General features: G+C 47.9%; 1 protein-coding gene across 3 annotated transcripts in view; it reads left to right on the top strand.

Annotated features, from left to right (window-relative positions):
* mmel1 (membrane metallo-endopeptidase-like 1) overlaps positions 1-22,952 on the top strand; it is a 243,318-nt gene that overhangs the window by 167,130 nt on the left and 53,236 nt on the right. For 2 of the 3 annotated variants that reach the window (XM_072478006.1, XM_072478004.1), the window contains 4 exons: positions 1,864-1,929; positions 3,061-3,156; positions 7,249-7,325; positions 12,480-15,390. In XM_072478006.1, the coding sequence (XP_072334107.1) occupies positions 1,864-1,929; positions 3,061-3,156; positions 7,249-7,325; positions 12,480-12,579 (339 nt within the window). In that variant the 3' untranslated portion in view covers positions 12,580-15,390. Of the gene's footprint in view, positions 1-1,863; positions 1,930-3,060; positions 3,157-7,248; positions 7,326-12,479; positions 15,391-22,952 lie in introns of those variants that run through there. The other variant, XM_072478005.1, reaches the window with a different exon arrangement.

Genomic DNA, 22,952 nt, shown 5'->3' with positions numbered 1-22,952 from the left:
GCCGTTACTATTCACAGCTGGCCCCTGGCATGATTCCCATCCACCAAAAAGGAAACTGCCCCTAGGGGAATATTAAGAATTCCCTCCCAACACCCACCTTCCTGAACTGCAAACTCTCTCCAATTATGTAACCTTTCTCTGTTTTAAAATATCTTTGTGTCGTCAATAAGCTGGCTGTTGGAGAAATCTGGCTGCCAGATGTGACCTCTTTCCTTGGCAATGTGATGGATGAGGTCATCTGTGATTGGCAGCATCAGAACCCTTGTGGGATCAAATATTTTTGTGCTCTGGCACCAACACGCTTTGACATATTTTTTCCTTTGCTGCTGTCATATGACTTCAGGTCATCGACCGAGAGTGTCCACTTACATATCAAAACTGACGGAAAGCTGCCTTTCAACCTTGCCTGCCTCAGATCCAAGACAAAGATGGACCAAGTTGTCATCAGAGTGCTCTATTGCGATGCTACTGGACTAACATTCCACGCAGAGGAACACCTTCAGCAGCAAATGGACAGACTCTCTTGCGCCTCTAAAAAGTTTGGTTTTGCCATCAGCATGAGGAAGATAAACGTCATGGTCCAGGATGTTGCCATACTGCCATCGATCAGCATTGACAAAGTGACACAAGAGGTTGATAGCTTCACATATCTGGGCTCCACACCCACCAACAATCTGTCACCTTGATGCTGAAACAGCACATACAATGTAAAAGCTTCAGCTGTTATGATTTGAGTAATAGAGTGTGGCACAACAGCAAACTGACTAAAACATAAAACTGCGCGTCTACCAAGTCTGCGTCCGCAATGCACTCCTCTACAGTGGTGAGACATGGACAACATATGCCAAGGAGGAAAAAAGGCGAAAGAGTTTCCACCTTTGCTGTCTCAGACATTCCCCCTGTATCTTTTAGCAGGACAAGTTCGCCAGTCCAGAAGTCCTAGAGCATGCTAATTATACCAGCAAACACTCATTGCTGAGCCAACGATGGCTGTGTTGGCTCAGCCACATTCTTTGGATGGGTAACAGCAGTGTACCCAAAGATCTCCTGTACATTGGCCACTGCACCACGATCTCCTGGGTGCCCTGACCTCTGCAGCGAGATATGAAGAAGGTTGAAAGTGACACTGATAGTAGGGAGGCAGTCGCTGACGGTGCTGACCTCTGGAGGCTGACTGTTTGGAAGGGCATTGGGAAAGGCGAGCAGAAATGAGAAAGCTCAGCTGGCTGAGAAGAAAACCCAGAGAAAACAATGGCCAGCGAATCGTTACACCTTCTCAGCCCACTTCCTTTCTCGACAGCCACCCCAGGCAATGCTTGACACAGAGTTGACCACCATGGCGTAAACCATCGTCCTCCGAGATGGAAGCCTGCCACAGAAACTGACTGTCCTATCACTCACCCCCTCTCCCTTCGAATGCCCTGATGCAGAGCTATTAGTTCTAATTTATTTTCTAGGTCCTATGTTACATTTGCTCACCACCGGGAGCCAATACTTGTGTTCAGGTTACATTGCCATGTCTGCTAGACTAATGAAGGCAATCCATTCATTTTAAACAAGTTAATTCCTCCATTTAAAGTATTAACTGGAGGAATGTCGGGCAGGCTTGCAGTACCTGTCCTCTATTGTTGACATCAGTCATTTTAAGCTTCGCCAGTCGCAATGTTTTCGATCATAAATCTAACTCCTTTCAGTTCCCTGATCTAGAGAATGATGTTGTGCATGTCTTTCAGAGACAATATAATTGAAGAAAGAATTCAAGATGCCCCATCCTTTATCTGATGTCCCCAGCAGCTGGCAGTTTGTTTTCCTGGATGTGGTACGCAATGTTTCACTTTATTCTGGAATCTCTTTTGACAACAGGTGAACGGGATCAGTACTTTGGGAGAAAATATCGCAGACAATGGAGGTATCAGACAGGCATACAAGGTAGGGCACAGAAGGCCACTAACTGTGCTTCAGATTCAGTGATATTCTACAGAGAAAACCACCCCAGAGGAGTAATCCCCAGCAGTATAATGAGCAGAAAAATCACAGGTTATACAAACTCCTGTGAGTGCCACTCTCCATCGACAATACCAGATCGCAGAGTCATGGCTAGTTCTGTTTAAGATCATTGTTAAGTGCTGTGCTTGATTGAGTTTGCTTTAACAAGTATTATTCTGTTTGCAGTATCTTAGAATGACACATTACAGATGGAGTCCATTTGGCCCGAAGTACTCATGCCGTCTCTTTGAAAGAGGAAAACAATCAATCCCCGGGGTCCGGTTTAGCTCAGTTGGCTGGGCAGCTGGTTTGTGATGCAGAGCGTAGGCCAATGCAGCTTCGTGATGTAGGCCAACAGCACAACAGCACAGGTTCAATTCCCGTAACCGGCTGTAGACCCAGCCTTCACAACCTTGCCCCCTCACTGGAGGTGTGGTGATCATTGGTGACTTTGCTTTACTCTTGCAATCAATCCCAATGCTCATCCCTCTATAGCCTGTAGGTTTGCCCTCTTCAATTATTTATCCAGTTCTCTATTGAAAGTTACTGCTGAATTTACTTTCCACTACCCTGGTGCCATACCAGCTATAAAGAGCTCCGAGCTAGTCCATTTCAGCCGGAATAGGTAAGGACATTCTACAATTGGTCTCATCAGTGTAGGATAAGGCTAAAATAAAATCAGTCAGGGTGCCCTGAGTGCCAGCCAGTTGTTTGAATAATGGGTGGGAACAGTATCACTGTGGGCTGTGATACAAACTCGATCCAATTCTCTCTGGTCAGGTTGCCTGCCACTACTTACTATCTATTCACACATTGTAGCACACAGTTGCCAGCCCTATGGAACTGCACAAATCATCTGCTTCAGGAGAGGAGAGGCAACACGCGCAGCAGGATTTAAAAGGAAATTCCGATGAAAGTAGTTCAGCTGCTTGTTGTAGCAACCATGTGATTGCCGGTTAGGGCCACTACTTGGGAAGGCAATTTGACAGGATGTTGCACACAGAAGAATCTTCTTTCTTCCCATTTCCCATTGCATCAGTTTGGATTTTGTTATCTTCACCGTGTATTTTTCAGGCCTATTTAAAATGGGTGACAAAAGAAGGTGAAGAATTGAAACTGCCCGGCTTGGATCTGACACACAAACAACTTTTCTTCCTTAGTTTTGCACAGGTAATATGGGGGCAGCCCTGCCATGCGTTGTAGTCTGCAGAATGAGGCACATGGGGCAGTAATGGGGCAAAGTGAACTGACTTTAAGGAAGGGTTCTTATCTTTGCCATCACTGTATATGTCAAACAGTAAAGTGGGGAATAATGAAATGATTTTTGGACTTCTCTGAATCCTTCATTTTATACATAATGGGGTAATGTCGAACCTTAATAAGTAGGTCTCCCAAGTATCACAACCAGGTATGGGCTTATCTCATCCAATCTGATGGATCTTAGGAATGCAAATTCAGGCCTGAACCAAATCTATTTCTAAGTCTGTGAACATTTCAAGGCTAGTTTGATCTCTCACTTAAGGACTGATTTCCCCATTTCTCCTGGTGTTAGGGAAAACTCACTCATTGACAGCAAGTTGGGAGTGGTACGCCCATGATGTCAAATATATGTGGCCTAGGGTTTAAGCTCCCGACTTACTGTCAACAGGCGATGTTCCCCCAGTAGCAGCACAAACTGAGAATATTATTCTTAATCCAAATTCAAATCCTTGGTGCCAGGGTCCAGGATGTCTCCAAACGGGTAGAGGGCATCCTGAAGGGGGAGGGCAAACAGGCAGAGGTCGTTGTACATATTGGTACTAACGACATAGGCAGGAAGGGGCATGAGGTCCTGCAGCAGGAGTTCAGGGAGCTAGGCAGAAAGTTAAAAGACAGGACCTCTAGGGTTGTAATCCCTGTGCCACGTGCCAGAGAGGCTAGAAATAGGAAGACAGAGCAGCTAAACACGTGGTTAAACAGCTGGTGTAGGAGGGAGGGTTTCCGTTATCTGGACCACTGGGAGCTCTTCCGGGGCAGGTGTGACCTATATAAGGACGGGTTGCATCTAAACTGGAGAGGCATAAATATCCTGGCCGCGAGGTTTGCTAGTGTCACACGGGAGGGTTTAAACTAGTATGGCAGGGGGGTGGGCATGGGAGCAATAGGTCAGAAGGTGAGAGCATTGAGGGAGAACTAGGGAATAGGGACAGTGGGGCTCTGAGGCAGAGCAGACAGGGAGAAGTTGCTGAATACAGCGGGTCTGGTGGCCTGAAGTGCATATGATTTAATGCAAGAAGTATTACGGGTAAGGCAGATGAACTTAGAGCTTGGATTAGTACTTGGAACTATGATGTTGTTGCCATTACAGACACCTGGTTGAGGGAAGGGCAGGATTGGCAGCTAAACGCTCCAGGATTTAGATGTTTCAGGTGGGATAGAGGGGCATGTAAAAGGGGTGGCGGAGTTGCGCTACTTGTTATGGAGGATATCACAGCTGTACTACGGGAGGACACCTCAGAGGGCAGTGAGGCTATATAGGTAGAGATCAGGAATAAGAAGGGTGCAGTCACAATGTTGGGGGTTTACTACAGGCCTCCCAATAGCCAGCGGGAGATAGAGGAGCAGATAGGTAGACAGATTTTGGAAAAGAGTAAAAAACAACAGGGTTGTGGTGATGGGAGACTTCAACTTCCCCAATATTGACTGGGACTCACTTGGTGCCAGGGGCTTAGACGGGGCAGAGTTTGTAAGGAGCATCCAGGAGGGCTTCTTAAAACAATATGTAGACAGTCCAACTAGGGAAGGGGCGGTACTGGACCTGGTATTGGGGAATGAGCCCGGCCAGGTGGTAGAAGTGTCAGTAGGGGAGCATTTTGGGAACAGTGACCACAATTCAATAAGTTTTAAAGTGCTGGTGGACAAGGATAAGAGTGGCCCTAGGGTGAATGTGCTAAATTGGGGGAAGACTAATTATAACAATATTAGGCGGGAACTGAAGAACCTAGATTGAGGGCGGATGTTTGAGGGCAAATCAACATCTGACATGTGGGAGGCTTTCAAGTGTCAGTTGAAAGGAATTCAGGACCGGCGTGTTCCTGTGAGGAAGAAGGATAAATACGGCAATTTTCGGGAACCTTGGATAACAAGAGATATTATAGGCCTCGTCAAACAGAAAAAGGAGGCATTTGTCAGGGCTAAAAGGCTGGGAACAGACGAAGCCTGTGTGGAATATAAGGAAAGTAGGAAGGAACTTAAGCAAGGAGTCAGGAGGGCTAGAAGGGGTCACGAAAAGTCATTGGCAAATAGGGTTAAGGAAAATCCCAAGGCTTTTTACACGTACATAAAAAGCAAGAGGGTAGCCAGGGAAAAGGTTGGCCCACTGAAGGATAGGCAAGGGAATCTATGTGTGGAGCCAGAGGAAATGGGCGAGGTACTAAATGAATACTTTGCATCAGTATTCACCAAAGAGAAGGAATTGGTAGATGTTGAGTCTGGAGAAGGGTGTGTAGATAGCCTGGGTCACATTGAGATCCAAAAAGACGAGGTGTTGGGCTTCTTAAAAACTATTAAGGTAGATAAGTCCCCAGGGCCTGATGGGATCTACCCCAGAATACTGAAGGAGGCTGGAGAGGAAATTGCTGAGGCCTTGACAGAAATCTTTGGATCCCCACTGTCTTCAGGTGATGTCCCGGAGGACTGGAGAATAGCCAATGTTGTTCCTCTGTTTAAGAAGGGTAGCAAGGATAATCCAGGGAACTACAGGCCGGTGAGCCTTACTTCAGTGGTAGGGAAATTACTGGAGAGAATTCTTTGAGACAGGATCTACTCCCATTTGGAAGCAAATGGACGTATTAGTGAGAGGCAGCATGGTTTTGTGAAGGGGAGGTCGTGTCTCACTAACTTGATAGAGTTTTTCGAGGAGGTCACAAAGATGATTGATGCAGGTAGGGCAGTGGATGTTGTCTATATGGACTTCAGTAAGGCCTTTGACAAGGTCCCTCATGGTAGACTAGTACAAAAGGTGAAGTCACACGGGATCAGGGGTGAGCTGGCAAGGTGGATACAGAACTGGCTAGGTCATAGAAGGCAGAGAGTAGCAAGGGAAGGATGCTTTTCTAATTGGAGGGCTGTGACCAGTGGTGTTCCGCAGGGATCAGTGCTGGGACCTTTGCTGTTTGTAGTAAATATAAATGATATGGAGGAAAATGTAACTGCTCTGATTAGTAAGTTTGCAGCCAACACAAAGGTTAGTGGAATTGAGGATAGCAATGAGGACTGTCAGAGGATACAGTAGGATTTAGATTGTTTGGAGACTTGGGTGGAGAGATGGCAGATGGAGTTTAATCCGGACAAATGTGAAGTAATGCATTTTGGAAGGTCTAATGCAGGTCGGGAATATACAGTGAATGGTAGAACCCTCAAGAGTATTGAAAGTCAGAGAGATCTAGGTGTGCAGGTCCACAGGTCACTGATAGGGGCAACACAGGTGGAGAAGGTAGTCAAGAAGGCATACGGCATGCTTGCCTTCATTGGCCGGGGCATTGAGTATAAGAATTGGCAAGTCATGTTGCAGCTGTATAGAACCTTAGTTAGGCCACACTTGGAGTATAGTGTTCAATTCTGGTCGCCACACTACCAGAAGGATGTAGAGGCTTGAGAGAGGGTGCAGAAGAGATTTACCAGAATGTTGCCTGGTATGGAGGGCATTAGCTATGAGGAGCGGTTGAATAAACTCGGTTTGTTCTCACTGGAACGACGGAGGTTGAGGGGCGACCTGATAGAGGTTTACAAAATTATGAGGGGCATAGACAGAGTGGATAGTCAGAGGCTTTTCCCCAGGGTAGAGGGGTCAATTACTAGGGGGCATAGGTTTAAGGTGAGAGGGGCAAGGTTTAGAGTAGATGTACGAGGCAAGTTTTTTACGCAGAGGGTAGTGAGTGCCTGGAACTCGCTACCGGAGGAGGTGGTGGAAGCAGAGACGATGGTGACATTTAAGGGGCATCTTGACAAATACATGAATAGGATGGGAATAGAGGGATACGGACCCAGGAAGTGTAGAAGATTGTAGTTTAGTCGGGCAGCATGGTCGGCACGGGCTTGGAGCGCCGAAGGGCCTGAGTTTCTGCGGGATAGCTTGTCAGGATGGCATCTTCATCCAATTTCCTGGCTGATATAAAGCTATAATTAGGTTTGCACGCTCACTCATTTGTTCAGACCATTAGATATCATACCTATGTATGAAAACTGCTACTGCTCTGTATAACAATTATTTGTATTCACCAGATAAGTTGTGCGATATACAAGCCTGAGTATGCCTTTGAATTAATTACACAGGATGAACACAGTCCCCAGAAGTTCAGGTATGTAACGGCTGTCCATACAGTGCAGTCATTTTTGTTTTGAAAATATTTTTTTATTGAGCTTTTAATAAATTTACAAAGCCAAACAAAACCAACACGTGTATCAACAAAAGAAGTTCCGACCGATGACTTTAACAATCCCCCCCCCCCCCCCCCTTTAGTGAAAACACTTCTCCTGCGGACTTTACATTGCCAGACTTGGTCAAAACGCGTATTTACAGTGGATTATGTACAATGTGGTCAGGCATTAATTTGCCTGCAAGCCCATCTCTTGTAAGTTTCCTCCCTTCTGCATGTCACCCATGTTCTTCTTGGGTGCGTTCATCTAAACTTTGCCCCATGGACATTAAACCTACACCCCCTGGTGACTGACCCCTCCACCCTGGAAAAGAGTGCCTGCCTATCCACTCTATTCATGCCCCTCAGAATCTTGTAGACCTCTATCAGGTCACCCCTCAACCTCCGTTATACTAATGAAAACAGTCTGAGTCTATTCAGTCTATCCGCATAGTTAACACCTTCCAGACCAGGCAACCTCCTGGTAAACCTCCTCTGCACCCTCTCCAAAGCCTCCAAATCCTTCTGGTAGTGTGGCGAATAGAAGTGTGCGCAATATTCCAAGGGAGGGCTTACCAAGGATCTACACAACTACAGCATGACTTGCCAGTTTTTATACTCAATGCCTCGTCCAATGAAGGGAAGTATTCCGTATGCTTGCTTGACTACCTTGCCCACTTGTGTTGCCACTTTCAAAGATCTGTGGACCTGCATGCCCAGATCTGTCTGACTTTCTATATTCCTAAGAGTTTTGCCATGTATGGTATATTTCCCCTCTATGTTAGACCTACCAAAATTCATTATCTCACATTTGTCTAGATTAAGCTCCATTTGCCATTTCTCTGCCCAAGTCTCCAACCTATCTATGTCCTGCTGTATCCTCTGACAATCCTCAACACTATCTGCCACTCCATCCACCTTGGAGTCATCCGTGAACTTTACTAGTCGGACCATTATTAGTTGATGGCTGCAAACAGGTCTTGAAGCAAGTTTGTGAATGGCTTCCACGTCCTGTGAAAGCCTTCTTCCCACCCACGGATGACAAAATTTCATTTTCTCCAGCCTGAGAAATTCCGCCAGGTCGGACAGCCAGTCTGCAGCATTGGGTGGTGCTGCCCATTGGCAGCCAAACGGAGACTCTGGCGGGCATTCAGGACTCACAGCGCAGTCATGAGATTCATTGACAGTGCAATGTGGAAATTAAATTTTAGCATCTACCCTTTAGTTCAGTCTCAAAGAGCGAATGCTGCGTAGTATCATTGCACATCAACTTACTGAGGCACTGAACATGTTTAGAACCGTTATGACCCGGCTGAGGAAAGAATATATCTGTTTCTTTTCTTCCAACCTAGAACAGCAAGCACTGAATTTGTAGCATTACCGTTCTCCTCTTCATAGTCTTAATCCTGAGCCTATTTGAACTCAAAACTGGTGATTTGGGTGTAGCATTGGGTAGATTTACTCTATGGACACAAATCACCCAGGACATCAGTAGAAAGTAGTGAACATGCAGTAACTTAAGGTTAAGCAAACATTGTGGGTGCATTTCCACAAGAAATTCAATAGGAATGTGGATTCTGCCCACCAGAAATTCTTCTCCCATTCTGAAGGTTTAGGGCAGCACGGTGGGACAGTGGGTTAGCACTGCAGCCTCACTGCACCGAGGTCCCAGGTTCAATCCCGGCTCTGGGTCACTGTCTGTGTGGAGTTTGCACATTCGCCCCGTGTCTGCGTGGGTTTCACCCCCACAACCCAAAGATGTGCAGGGTAGGTGGATTGGCCGCGCTAAATTGCCCCTTAATTGGAAAAAATGAATTGGGCACTCTAAATTTATAAATAAAAATAAATTGATCGGGTAGACATAGAACATAGAACATAGAAAATACAGCACAGAACAGGCCCTTCGGCCCACGATGTTGTATAGTCAAGATGCTTCCACTCATAGTCTCAGGTTTTGGATTAGCCTGCAAGTATAACATAAAAACTAATAAATCCAATAGGAATTCAGGGCAAATATTTTGACCCAGAGAGTGGTGAGTATGTGGAACTTGCAACCACGGGGATTAATTGAGGTGAATAATATTGACGCGTTCAATGGAAAGCTCGATCAGTATTTGAAGGATGAAGAAATAAGGTAATGAAGAAGGGCGGGAGAATGCATGTGTGGAGCAGAAACACTGGTGTAGACCAGTGGACTGGCTGGTATATTTCCGTACTGTATATTCATTGAGATGTAATGGACAGGTGATGTCAAGCTTCAGCTTTAACAGCTTGCAAATTGAGACAGTCAGTCAAGCTTAAACCCACAACCTCTAGAGATGGTCACTCTAATACTAAACAAAAATAAGTCCATGGGATGACCCAGTATGCTGAGTTGGAATGTAGGAGTAGGAATAGGCCATTCAGTCCCTCGAGTCTGCTCCAGATTGTGGCTGTCAATCTCAATGCCTTACTGCATCTACCCTGTAGTCCCTTAAGAATTTAGTACACTTCAATTAGGTCACCTCTCGTTCTTCTAAACTCAAGAGAATACGGGCCCAGCCTCCTCAATCTCCCCTCGCATGACAATCTTACCATCTCAGGGATTAGTCTGGTGAACCTCCGCTGCAATCCCTCTCTGGCAAGTGTATTACTCCTTAAGTAAGGTGACAAAACTGTATACAATACCCCAGATGTGGTCTAACCAAGATTCTGCACAATTGAAGCAAGATATCTTTACTCCTGAGCTCAAATACAGACCAACATAATTGCTTGCTGCACCTGTCTGTTATATTTCAGTGACTTATGGACAGGAATACCCAGGTCTATTTGAACATCAACACTTCCCAATTTCTCCCCATTTAAGAAATACTCTGCACCTCTGTTCCTCCTTCCCAAGTGGGTCACTTCACACCTAGCCATGTTACATTCCATCTGCCATATTCTTGCCCACTCACTCAGCCTGGCCAAATTGAGTTGAAGCGTCTTGGCATCATCCTCAAAGCACACACCCACCTAGTTTTGTGTCATTTGCAAACTTAGAAATATTGCATTTTGTTTTTCTTTCGTATAATGAATTATATAGCTTCTCTGCCACATTCCACATTATAAATTCTCCTGTCTCTGCCCATAACCCACATTAGTCTTTCCTAATCTTTTCCTTTTTGTATTCCTATATAAGCTTTTACAGTCTGTTTTTATGTATTTTGCTAATTTACATTCTATACTTCCTTTCTTTATCAGATACTTGGTCCTCCTTTGCTGAATTATAGAATGCTCCCAATCCTCATGCTAACTACATTTTTCTGGCAAATTTATAAGCCTATTCCTATGATCAGCGATTTTCATTTAATTTCATTTCATTTCTTTAGCTTCTTTTGTTAGCCATAATTGACTCCCTTTTCCTGTTGCGTTTTTGTGCCTCAAATAAATGTACGTTTGTTGTAAACCATGCATTAATTCTTCAAACGCTAGGCATTGCCTGTCCACCATCATACCTTTTAATGTATTTCCCCAATCCACCACAGCCAACTTGCCCTTCATACCCCCGACATTTGAAGTGACTTTGCGGGTGGCCCAGAATGTAGGATTTGATCCATATACAGTCACAATGAATCTCTGTTGTAGATGTAAACAGTACTGCTGCTTAGCACAAATCTACAGGTATTGAAATTGTTATAAATGTGGAAATTATTATATATTGTATTATATATTCCGTTGCAGTAATGTTATTAAAATCCTGGGTTATAGTATATATTTGTTGCAGTAATATTATTAAAGAACCTGGCTTAAGAGAACCAGACTGTGTGTCTGCCAAAGTTGTAATTAAGGAGTCATAAAAGAGTGCGGCAATTATTGATTTTAGCCACTTACTTGGTTCCAGATAAAGGGTTAATGGAATCCTATTTTGATTGCTGGAGATTCCCTGGAGTATAGATAATTTATGAGGGATTGGTGTTTAGTCCCAACTAAGCAGGTCATGGAACTTAGTGGGATATAGATTATGTAAACCCTGTTATAGGATTTTAAGTTGAACAGCAGTTTTACCAAATGAGCAGAAGTGTACTGCATCTGCTCTTGAAAGGAACTCCCTCCAAAAGTCTCCACACAGCTAAGCAAGTAAACCTGTTTTGTTAACTTCCTTTATAAGTGGCATTTGAATTGTATTGGGTTGCTTGATTGGAGTTAGTAGCAGGTATAGATAGTAAGTTTAAGTTTTTCCTTTTGTTAAAGAGCTGTTTAACTGATAAGTGTGAAGTTATTTATTTGATAATGTAGTTAGTTCTGTGTTTAAGTTAAAGTTTGTTTGACCTATTGGTCAGAGCCATTACTCCTGGGGCAATGTATCCTTTCCTCACATTTTTAAACATTTTAAAAAAAGTTTGGGGTTCTCATTCGACATCCGACCAAATGTTGTGGCCTGGTCCGGTAGCCTAACAAGATGCATTTTATCACTTGTTAATGACCTGCTGGTAAGTGCCACATGCGATAGCTTTGTGCGATTCAAAGACAATCTCCTCCCAGCGGAAGAATAATTAGAGAACCATTCCTATTATAACTTTACATTAGTTATTTTCCCAAAAACAGAGATGTGCATACTGTCCCCATTACATCAATACCCATTTGTGGAAATCAGGAATTATCACCTTCATGTCGCTTTTCCTACCTCGGTTCACTGGCAGTTCTCTTGCTTCTTAGTCAGAAGGTTGTGGATTCAAGTTCCCACTTGAGACTTGAACATATATCTCGACTGATATTCCACTGCAGTGTTGGGCGAGTCCTACACTGTTTGCAGTGTCACCTTTCTGAACAGATGTTGAAATTCTGTCCACACTCTTGGGTAGATGTCAAAAATCTGGTGGATCTATTTCTAAAAGGAGTTGGAGAATTCTCCCTGGTGACCTGGCCTATATTTATCCTTCAGTCAGCTCGTTAAAACAGATTATCTGGTTAATTATCACGTTGCTGCTGATGGCGACTTGCTGTGATCAACTAGTTTACGTATGGAATAAATAAGGTGCCCTGCTTCATAAGTTCTTGATTGGCTGTAGAGAACTGCTGAGTCCATGGAAGGCGCTAGGTGAATGTAAGTTCTTCCCCTTTCTTCCCTCTATACAGAGTCATCGGCTCTCTCCAGAACTTTGAAGCTTTTGCTGAGGCCTTCCAGTGTAAAAGAGGCAATGCGATGTACCCAGGCACGAAATGCCGGGTGTGGTAACCAAAGACCCACACTGCGGTTAGATCACACCATCAAAACCTTTTATGTCATTGGATTACATGTATGCTGGCAGAAGCCAATAGATGTGCCTAATAATCCTTCTCCACTCAATCACAGTCAAGGTTATTTCTCTCGTTCTCTGCTGCTCTGTGTGTCGACAAAGAGAGGGGCTACTTTTTTTTTAAAAAATATTTTTATTCTCCTTTTTCACATTTTCTCCAAAATTGACACCCATCAACAATAAGCAATAATCAGTAACAAATATGTCAATCCCCATATCAACAACAACAACAATCCCATCCTCCCACCAGCCCCCAAACAACTGCCTGCATGTTAACATAAACAAATAACAAAAAGGAATCAGAAATTATCCACAGTCACCATTAACACATACAGTCCTCTCCCCCCCACCCCCCCCCCATTAATGTTCAATGTTATCCAATTCCTGAAAGTGCATAATGAATAATGCCCATGAATTATTGAGAATAATGCCCATGAGAGGTAGAACTTCTCGATCCTTCCCCTCAGTTCAAACTTAACCTTCTCAAGAGTCAAGAATTCCAACAGGTCCCCCCGCCACGCCAGGACACAGGGTGGAGAGGTGGCTCTCCATCCCAACAGGATCCGCCTTTGGGCGATCAACGAGGTGAAGGCTACAACATCTGTCTCCGCACCCATTTCCAACCCTGGCTGGTCCGACACCCCGAATATGGCCTCCCGAGGGCCTGGGTCCAGTTTCACGTGCACCACTTTAGAGATTACCCTAAACACCTCCTTCCAGTAATCCTCCAGCTTTGGACAGGACCAAAACATGAACGTGATTTAAAGAGAGGGGATAATTAATGGGGAGTTGGTTTTTAGGCTGGTCAAGCAAGTCCTTTAAACACTGACTGTTTTATACCTTAACATGACTGTTAACTAATACTTGCATTCAGTAATAACATAGAGGTGCTTTAGTCTGCTAAGTGTTCCTTGTTCAAGAAGATACAGCTATGTATTCATGTAGTTCTGGGGAGTTTTACACAAATTGCAAACTGATCATTTAGTGTGAGAACAGGGACCACGTTTTTTGTGGATGGGTACAGGAAGATTAACTGGGGCTATTGTTACACACCGACTCGGGTCTGTCTCAAGAGCAAGACTTAATGAATGTCCAATTTTTGCATGCCAATGCTACGACTTGTTAAAATGATGTGTCCCAGTTGCTTCTAACTGTTCCAACTATTTTATTTCCCAAAGTGCTCATAGCTGTAGGCATATTGCTGCTCTATAACATAAATTTCAATAAGCGGTATTTGAAAACCTTTTATAATAGCATTCACTTCAATGTGCTTTAAGTCTTTTAATAGTTGCACCTGCACCTTATTTGTAATATATTTGAAAAATATATCTATGATTTATACTGTATTGTTTATATCCAGAAATCTTTTAAAAACACAATTGATATTTTTCTCACTGTGGCCCTACCATTTTTGGCCGAGATCAAGTACCTCAGCAAAGGTCAGGAGTTAACCTTTTAGGCCTTCCAGACGTATATTATGGGCGGCATGGTAGCACAGTGGTTCGCTCACAGTGCCAGGGTCCCAGGTTCGATTCCAAGTTGGGTCACTGTCTGTGTGGAGTCTGCACGTTCTCCCCGTGTCTGCGTGGGTTTCCTCTGGGTGCTCCGGTTTCCTCCCACAAGTCCTGAAAGACATACTGTTAGGTAATTTGGACATTCCGCATTCTCCCTCCGTGTACCTGAACAGGCGCCGGAATGTGGCGACTAGGGGCTTTTCACAGTAACTTCATTGCAGTGTTAATGTAAGCCTACTTGTGACATTAAAGCTTATTATTATATTAGAAATCCAGGCAGTACAAGTTGCATCAACAGAGATTTGCAAAAAATATCACGATGTGAACATTCATCTCTATAAAGTTGCACGTGGAGGGACTTGCACCGTGAAATTCTGAGGAATATTAGTCAAGTCTAACATTGAAACCCACTAACAAAATGGCTGATGGCAAATTTAATCACACGGTTCAGTTTTTAAAAGGCAGCACGGGAAGGGCATTTGAGCATCCCATTTTCCAAATGACAGGACTTTTCAAGAATGCGAGATATTTCTTTCCAAGACTGGGGGAGTTTGATATTTCAAACATGTTGAACATTTTCTTTAAACCCTGCCTCCCCCACACCCAAAATCTGAAATAAAATCCTCCTTGGTTCTATTTCTGCCCATCCATGGTTTGAGCAAATTCTATTCTAAAGGAGGACATATTTGGAGCAAAATTGATCGTGTTCAGTCGTGCAAAATGTACGACATGGTCGAGTGTTTTACGGCGGCACGGAGGTTAGCACTGCTGCCTCACAGCACCAGAGACCCGCATTCGATTCCAACCTTGGGTGACTGTGTGGAGTTTGCACATTCTCCCCGTGTCTGCGTGGGTTTCCTCCCACAGTCCAAAGATGTGCAGGTTAGGTGGTTTGGCTATGCTACAATTGCCCCTTAGTGTCCAACGGTTAAGTGGGGTTGCGGGGGAGTGGGCCTAGGCAGGGTGCTCTTTCAGAGGCTCGGTGAAGAGTCGCTGGGCTGAATGGCCCTTTTTTGCACTGTAGGCAATTTGTGATTCAAGATATTAAGGAGTACAATCCAATTGGCAGGTGGATGGTGGTTAAGGTACAGATCCACCAGGATCCAACTGAATGATAAAACATTCCTATGGAAAAGAAAATCGGGTGGTGTGCACAAAGAGAATTGCAGAGGGCTGTTTTGGTTTACTGCCCAAGATGAATTCCATCCTATTTACTCTTATCTTCAATGTTCAACATGCCGACTAAAGAAAATAGTAACTAGATTGTTTCTGGCCTGAGTTTAGAGCAGTGTTTTTTCTAACTTTTTTGCCCGGGTCCCATTCTTACCAACCAGCCATCCTTCGCGACCTATGCCAGCCAACCGTCGCATCGAGTAACTCAGCAAAGGTCAGGAGTTGACCTTTTAGGCCTTCCAGATGTATATTATGGGACGACATTCGACATTCGCCAAGCGCCGGACGACCTTCACGACCCATGCCGACCGACCTTTTCGACACACCCCAGCCGGTCTTCACGACTCACGCCGACCAACCTTCTCGACCCACGCCGCCCGAACTTCATGACCCACCATCTTCACTTACCTTTAATGTGACAGGTGAGCCTGCTTGGTCCTCACCATCTCACTTGCTTGGTTATTCAATGTTACATTTCTGATAATGATTTCAGCTTGGTGATTTAAGATGTCACTGCCATCCATTGAAAAAAATCAAGAGGTTTGTCCTCGAACTCGCCAATGTCTTTGAAGTTTTTAGGGTTTTAAACTTTCATTTGCCAGTACTTCCCTGCATACAACACACATGGGGCGAGATTCTCTGTCAGCCGACGCCGATATTGGGAAAGGCGACTGGGCGGAGAATTGATTTTAACGCCAAAATAGTGGCGGGCACCGGGTTCATGCCAAATCGTAATTCTCCGGTGCCTCGACAGTGGCGTCAATGCGTTCCACTCCGCACAACAGTAATCGCCGGTTGCACATCATTAGCGGGCTTGACCAGGTATTCTCTGGGGCTTCCGCAATTCTTCGCCGCCACTGGGGGGAATTCCCGATGGCGAGGTCCACTTGTGCTTTTAGAAATCGTGAAACAGGCGCTGTACGGAAAGTGTCCAACATGGCCATAATGTACTGACAGTTGTGCTGGGGGGCTTCTGCCAGGTCCGGGGGGAGTAGCGGGTGGGGTGGTCAGGAGGTGGGCTGTGGGGTCGGGGTGGACGGGCACAGAACACCATTGCCGCTGACTGCCCACTGTGAACTTAGTGCCATGGGTCGTATGGGTGTTCCCCCATGCCACACCACTAGATGCCCTCAGGCCCCAGCCGGCCCATCAATGGGATGGGCGCACTCCAGCACAACCAGCGCCATCTTGTTGGCTGGGGTGAGTGTGTGTGGGGAGTGAAGTATGTATATGCAGCTGCAGCTTGTCAGCCTCCTGAGTGCCAATCACAGACCAGGCGAATCAGACACCGTTTTGCATTGGTATTGTCGTGTTCCACGTGGCGTTAGCCCCTCGTGCTAGCCCCTCTACGGTCGCTAAACCAGGTCCAGCGCCAGTTTTGCTGTCGCAGAAGTCCACGAATCCTGCCCCGGCATCAACACTTTGTCTCAGGAACAGAGAATCCGGCCGATGAACTTTGAATCCTGATTTGCAGTGGCACAATTGATAACCCATACCTCAAGCAATCATGCTTATGCTGCTTTGTTCCTGTTTTCAGCATCTTCTCCATGGGTTGTTCACCAGAGGCTCTGGAGTTGTCACCAGCATTGCTGGCAGCTGCAAAATGGATGAATCTCTATCGCGCCCAGAATACGTCACGTCGGTGTAAGGACCATGTGACTTGCTCTCTGCCACCAGGCAGGAAGACAAATCTGCTTTAAAAGAAAAATCCGCTCTTGGGTCAGGGCGCTGACATCAGGAGGAGGCGTTCGGCCCTGCTGGGCCCTGGGCCTGCGCACGGCTGAGGGAGAACGCATGAGTGGAACGGCCGGAATTCTGAAAGCCAGCAGTTTTAAAAGCTGGTCACAACGTTAGGAACTTCTTCCCACGATCGGGAATACCGTGACACATGACCCCCACGATCGAGAACGCAGTGACACCTGCCCACGACCCACCAACGGGCTGCGACCCTGGGTTTGAAAATGACTGGTTTAGACAATTGATGAACGCAGTGATGCAATAACGACAGGACAACTAAGGGCAAATTAAGGATAGCCAGGCTGATTGACACATCATACTCCAGTCTGCAATTCTAAACAGAGCCAAGGGTGAGGAAATAGGGGGTTAACTTGGCACAGTCTGAGTCACATGTTTCAAGTTACTCACACACTGTATCCCAAAATGTTAAATCATGCCCAGGTTCTAAGCTCTGGAACTCCTGCCGTCAACCACTCTACCTTTAAGATTCTTATTAAAAACCTCCAGCTCTTTAGCCAAGCTTTGGGTCAACTGTACCTCATACCTTATGTGGCTTGGAGCAGTGCTCCTGTGAAGCACTTTGGGCTGTTTTGCTACCTTAAAGGCACTATATAAATACAGGTTCTTGTTGTGTGCTGACGTTTGGTGCAAAGTGTTTGGTTTCTGAATTGCTTGACTCGAGAATGAAATCAGTACCAAAAAAACTCCCACAAGCTGTAGCCATCTGGGATGGCCACTTCCCGATTACAAAATGGACACTTTGCAAAGATTGCAGGGAAAATGGACAATACAGAGAAAGCAAGCAGGTGCAAGGTTTGTCTGTTGATTGGAGCCGTAGCTCTCAGACAAGACCGATACTGAAATCCATTTCCATACTAATGAGCCATCCCCGGGGACAAAAAGGTAACATTTAAGTAAACGATACCAAGGCAGACACCCCGGCGCCAGAGGAGACCAGAACAAAGCAGGCCAACGACCACCTAGGACAGCCATCATGACACCCACCCCTCTATTGGAGGAAATCGATAGGAACGATTGGGAAACAACCTAATTAATTGGGGCCAAGTTCAAGGCACACGCGCGAAGCCCCTTTTGGGTATACGAAGGATCCCCCAAGAGAGAATCGCTCTCTTGCGGCTTCAGCTCTCACCAAGGAGAGACCTGCCCAACAGCAACATCAGAACAAGTAAGTCCAAGATCAACGCACACTACCAGACAGACGCTCTTAGCTGTTATTCCAGACCAGTCCAAACCCCAGCAGCCTCAGAACCGAACAACGGCCATTGTTCCTCTGACTGAGTGGGCGCCCGAAGCTAAGTATAGGCTTTTAGCAGTAGTGATAGTTTAGTCTGTAGAGTTTTGTTCATGAGTATATTTGACGGTGTGTGTAAATACAAGAGCATTGAGTTTGAACTTACTAACTGGTGTATCGAGTCTTTGATCAGTATTCGGTTTTGAACCTTGTGGCAGTATCGAAAGATACCTAGCGACTCTAGAGCAAATGTAATTAGAATTAAGGAAGGCACCATATTGGCCGCCATGTTCAGAGCCAAATTAAGAGAAACACAATTAGCAACACAAGCTCTAAACAGAAGTGTCTAATTAGCCTCCAAATTGCAACGGGCAATTCAGCAGTCACACTGAAGAGCTCCAGCACAGTACTGGGGGGAAGCCACCATTGCGATCGCTCTTGACTGAATGTGAGCATTCTGTCTCCGAAGCTCAGAGAGGTTTGCAGAACAAGTCGGCCGAACACACGGATATCTGAAGCGATCAGGCGCGCAATCAGTTTGCGGACATGTAATTACCAGCAGTAGGTGCCCGGCTGAAACACAGCCCAACTTCTAACCCAACTGCAATAATCAAGCTGACAGAATTAATTGTACATCTGTGTGTTAAATAAAAATGCTGGCCCAGGCCAGCGAGGAGGCAGCAGCAAATGGGAAACGTTTTCTGCTTCACATGCCGCAGCCCTGCCCCCTGCCAAGTAAACAATCAGCCTCCAACCACTCATCCAATGATGTCTCAGCCTCTCTGCGGCCCACCTCTCACACACCAGAAGGTCACTTCGGGGAGGCTATTGTAGCCCAGCTCGGGCTGAAGCAATGATGGTCAAATCGCCGTTCCACCCGATCCTGGGGGTTTAGATTCGACTCACCTCATGACCAGATGAGGAAGGCCAAATTCAGCCATCCAACCAGACAGACACCCAACCTCTCCTGGATGGAGAATCCAATTCAAAAAAAATACTTCCAAGATTTCACTGAAACTATCCTGACGTTGCCCATTACTGGTTTGAACCTGCGCTGATACTGCTCCAACCATGTTAATGTAAAGTAAAATTGGACGTTTTGCACACTGGCGCAGTGGTTAGCATTGCTGCCTCACGGCGCCGAGGTCCCAGGTTCGATCCCGGTTCTGGGTCGCTGTCCGTGTGGAGTTTGCACATTCTCCCCGTGTCTGCGTGGGTTTCGCCCCCACAACCCAAAAAGATGCGCAGGGTAGGTGGATTGGCCACACTAAATTGCCCTTCATTGGAATTTTGCTTTTTAAAGTTTTTTTTAAATTTGAAGTTTTTTTCCGTACTGCTATCTTACCTGCCTCTTATCAGGCCACTTTCAGATAGTCTTTCGGGGTGAAAAGCACAAATCTACCTCATATTCGAGGTGCAGTCAGACCAGAGCACTGTAAAGTATGAACACAACTCCCCCCTCACTCACGTTCCAGTGTTTAGAATCAGAAAATGGTTGCAACCCAGGAGGAGGCCATTTGGTCCATGGTTTTTGTACTGGCTCGTTGAAGGAGCAATTCACCTCATGCCACTCGCAGCCATCTCCCTGTAGCCATGTGTATTCTTCCTTTTCAGACAATAATCCAATTTAATCTTGAATGGCTCCATTGGCCTTGTCTCCAACACCCTCTCAGGCAGCGCATTCCAGGTCCTAGCCACTTGCTGCAAAAAATAGTGTTTCCTCCTGTCGCCACCTTTTACCAAACACCTTGGCCGGAATTCTCTGTTTGTCAGGATTCTTCCACCCCCCGCCCCACCCCGCATCAGAGGGGTGGAACTCGGGAGTGCTGGTGGCCACCGTCGCCGTCCCATGGGATGGGTCAGGGTTGCTACTCAGTGAGCAGCTTTTCCTGAGGGGACACAGGCGTAGTTCACAGTGGTGGGGGGATGGGGTGAAGGGATGGTTCAGGTGGAGGGTGGGTTGAAGAGGGAGGGGGATGGAGGGACGGCTGGGGTTGCCGGGAGGGATGTTTCCTTGGCGGGTGGGGGTGGGTGGAGTTGGTGTCTACTCACTCGTGCTGCCCTGTGTAGGTCGTTGACCTTATTCCGACACGAGAGGCCAGTCCTCCTGGTCACACTGACCGAGCTGACTGCTACCGCCACCTCGTCCCAGGCGGCACTGGCTGCCTTGAAACTCACCTTCCAGGACCGTTGGGGGAATAGACTTCCCTCCTGGCCTTCACTGTGTCCAGGAGCCTCCCTAGGTCAGTGCCCCCGAATCTGGTCTCCTCGATGCCATTGTTGTTTGCTGGCCGGTGTTGGCTGAGCAAGTGCAGCTTCAGTGCTGCTCGACCTTGTCAGCGGGGGTCTGGCAAGCGCAGTCCCGGCGAATCAGCTGGTGAGCCAGCATTCAGGGTGAGGCTTCGTTAAGTGTTGATGGCCTCGCTGGGCCAAGCACCGGGAAACTCGCAATAGTTCCCAATCGCGACTATGTTTGGAAGTTTTCCCGGGGATCGCGCCCAAGAGGTGAGTTTCTCACTGCAGGATTCCTGGGGTGGGTTTCTTCCCTACCCGGCGGGGCAGAGGGTTCCGGCGTAATGGAGTGGCGGGAACCACTCCGCCGTCGGGCCGCCCCAAAGGTGCGAACGTCTCCGCACCTTTAGGGGCTAAGCCCTCACCTTGAGGAGCTAGGCCCGAGCCGGAGTGGTTTCCGCTCCGCCGGATGGCAGGAAAGGCCTTTGGCGCCACGCCAGCCGGCGGCGAAAGGTCTTCGCCGGGCGACGCATGCGCGGGAACGTCAGCGGCCACTCACGGCATCCCCGCGCATGCGCAGGGGAGGGGGTCTCTTCCGCCTCTGCCTTGGTGAAGACCATGGCGAAGGCGGAAGAAAAAGAGTGCCCCCACGGCACAGGCCCGCGAATTGGTGGGCCCCGATCGTGGGCCAGGCCACCGTTGGGGCACCCCCCCCGGGGCCAGATCGCCCCCCGCCCCCCCCCCAGGACCCCGGAGCCCGCCCACGCCGCCTGCTCCCGCCGGTAAGGTAGGTGGTTTAATCCACGCCGGCGGGAGAGGGTTGACAGCGGCGGGACTTGGCCCATCGCGGGCCGGAGAATCGCCGGGGGGGAGCCCGCCGACTGGCATGGCGCGATTCCCGACCCCGCCGACCGGCGCGGTGCGATTCCCGACCCCGCCGAATCTCTGGTGGCGGTGAATTCGGGACACGGCGGGGGCGGGATTCACGCCAGCCCCCGACGATTCTCCGACCCGGTGGGGGGTCGGAGAATCGCGCCCCGGGCTGGATTCTCCGCAGTCCGACACAGTATTCACGGCCGGCGCCGGGGCGGACAATCCAGTTTGATGCCGTAATTGGGCCCGGCGCCAGTCCGGCGACTCTCCGGGCACCAAAATCAGTGTGACTGCGGAGTGCGCTGCGTGGCCGGGGGCCCATTGCCAGAGGCCCGCTCAGCAAACCTCTGCACCCGATTGGCCGAGTTCCCGACGGCGTGGAACTAACCACCTGTCGGGATGCTCGTGAGGCGGCTGCGGACTCAGTCCGCACAACCCTGGTCAGGGGCGGGCGGATCGGAGACCAGGAGGGGCCTTATAGGCGGCCGGCTCCACGGTCTGGGTCCGCCATGGAGCACGGCACGGCCGCTGGAGGTCGCCGCCGTGCACATGCGCGGCCTCTGACCCGGAAGTGCGGGGCCCGTGTCAGTGGCAGAAGCTGCGAGATTCACTCCGGGTCCCAGCTCGCCCCCTGCAGGGCTAGGAATTTGTCTAGGAAGATGGCTTCCACAAAACATGGGAGCCATTCACCCAAGTGTTCCGGGACCTGTTTTGGCCAACAAACAACCAAACAAATAAACAAGTAGCTAAGAGCCGGGGAAAGTAGCCAGGGCATTATAGAAAAGAGGGAAGGGAGGGAGGACCGTGGCGGGGTTGGGGGGGTGGAGCAAGAGGGAAAAGCCAAACCCAGCATGAAAGAAAGGGGCGTAGCAGAGAAGAAGGGGGTGAGAGTGAGAGGGGGAGAAGGGGGTGAGAGGGGGAGAAGGGGGTGAGAGGGGGAGAAGGGGGTGAGAGGGGGAGAAGGGGGGTGTGGGGGAAGGAGAGTAGGGAGGGGCCATTTGCCTCAGTTTCGGCCGCCTGTCGTTCCTTCTTCATGTTCTTTCGTTCTCTCTTTCGTCTTGCTGTGCTTGTTGTGGTCGTTGTCGTTTACTGCGCTCTCCCCCCCCGGTTTGTGTTCCCTCCTCCTTTCTCCCTTCTGGCTCCCTCTGTTGACCTATTACCCTTATCTTCCCTCTCTCCCTGTCCCCCCCACCCACCCCCTTCCCTACTCCCCTTCTCCCCCTCCCTACTCCCCTTCTCCCCCTCCCTACTCCCCTTCTCCCCCCTCCCTACTCCCCTTCTCCCCCCCTCCCGACTCCCCTTCTCCCCCCTCCCTACTCCCCTTCTCCCACCCTCCCTTCTCCCCTTCTCCCACCCTCCCTTCTCCCCTTCTCACACCCTCCCTTCTCCCCCTCCCTACTCCCCTTGTCCCCCCTCCCTACTCCCCTTCTCCCCCCTCCCTATTCCCCTTCTCCCCTCCCTACTCCCCTTCCCCCCCTCCCTACTCTCCTTCCCCCACACCCCCCTTCTCCCCCTCTCACCCCCTTCTCCC

This window comes from Scyliorhinus torazame, chromosome 16, assembly GCF_047496885.1.
Source record: "Scyliorhinus torazame isolate Kashiwa2021f chromosome 16, sScyTor2.1, whole genome shotgun sequence".
In the NCBI taxonomy this organism is placed as follows: Eukaryota; Metazoa; Chordata; class Chondrichthyes; order Carcharhiniformes; family Scyliorhinidae; genus Scyliorhinus; species Scyliorhinus torazame.
The sequence above is the reverse complement of the archived record's forward strand: the minus strand, read 5'-3'. Positions and strand labels throughout refer to the sequence as shown.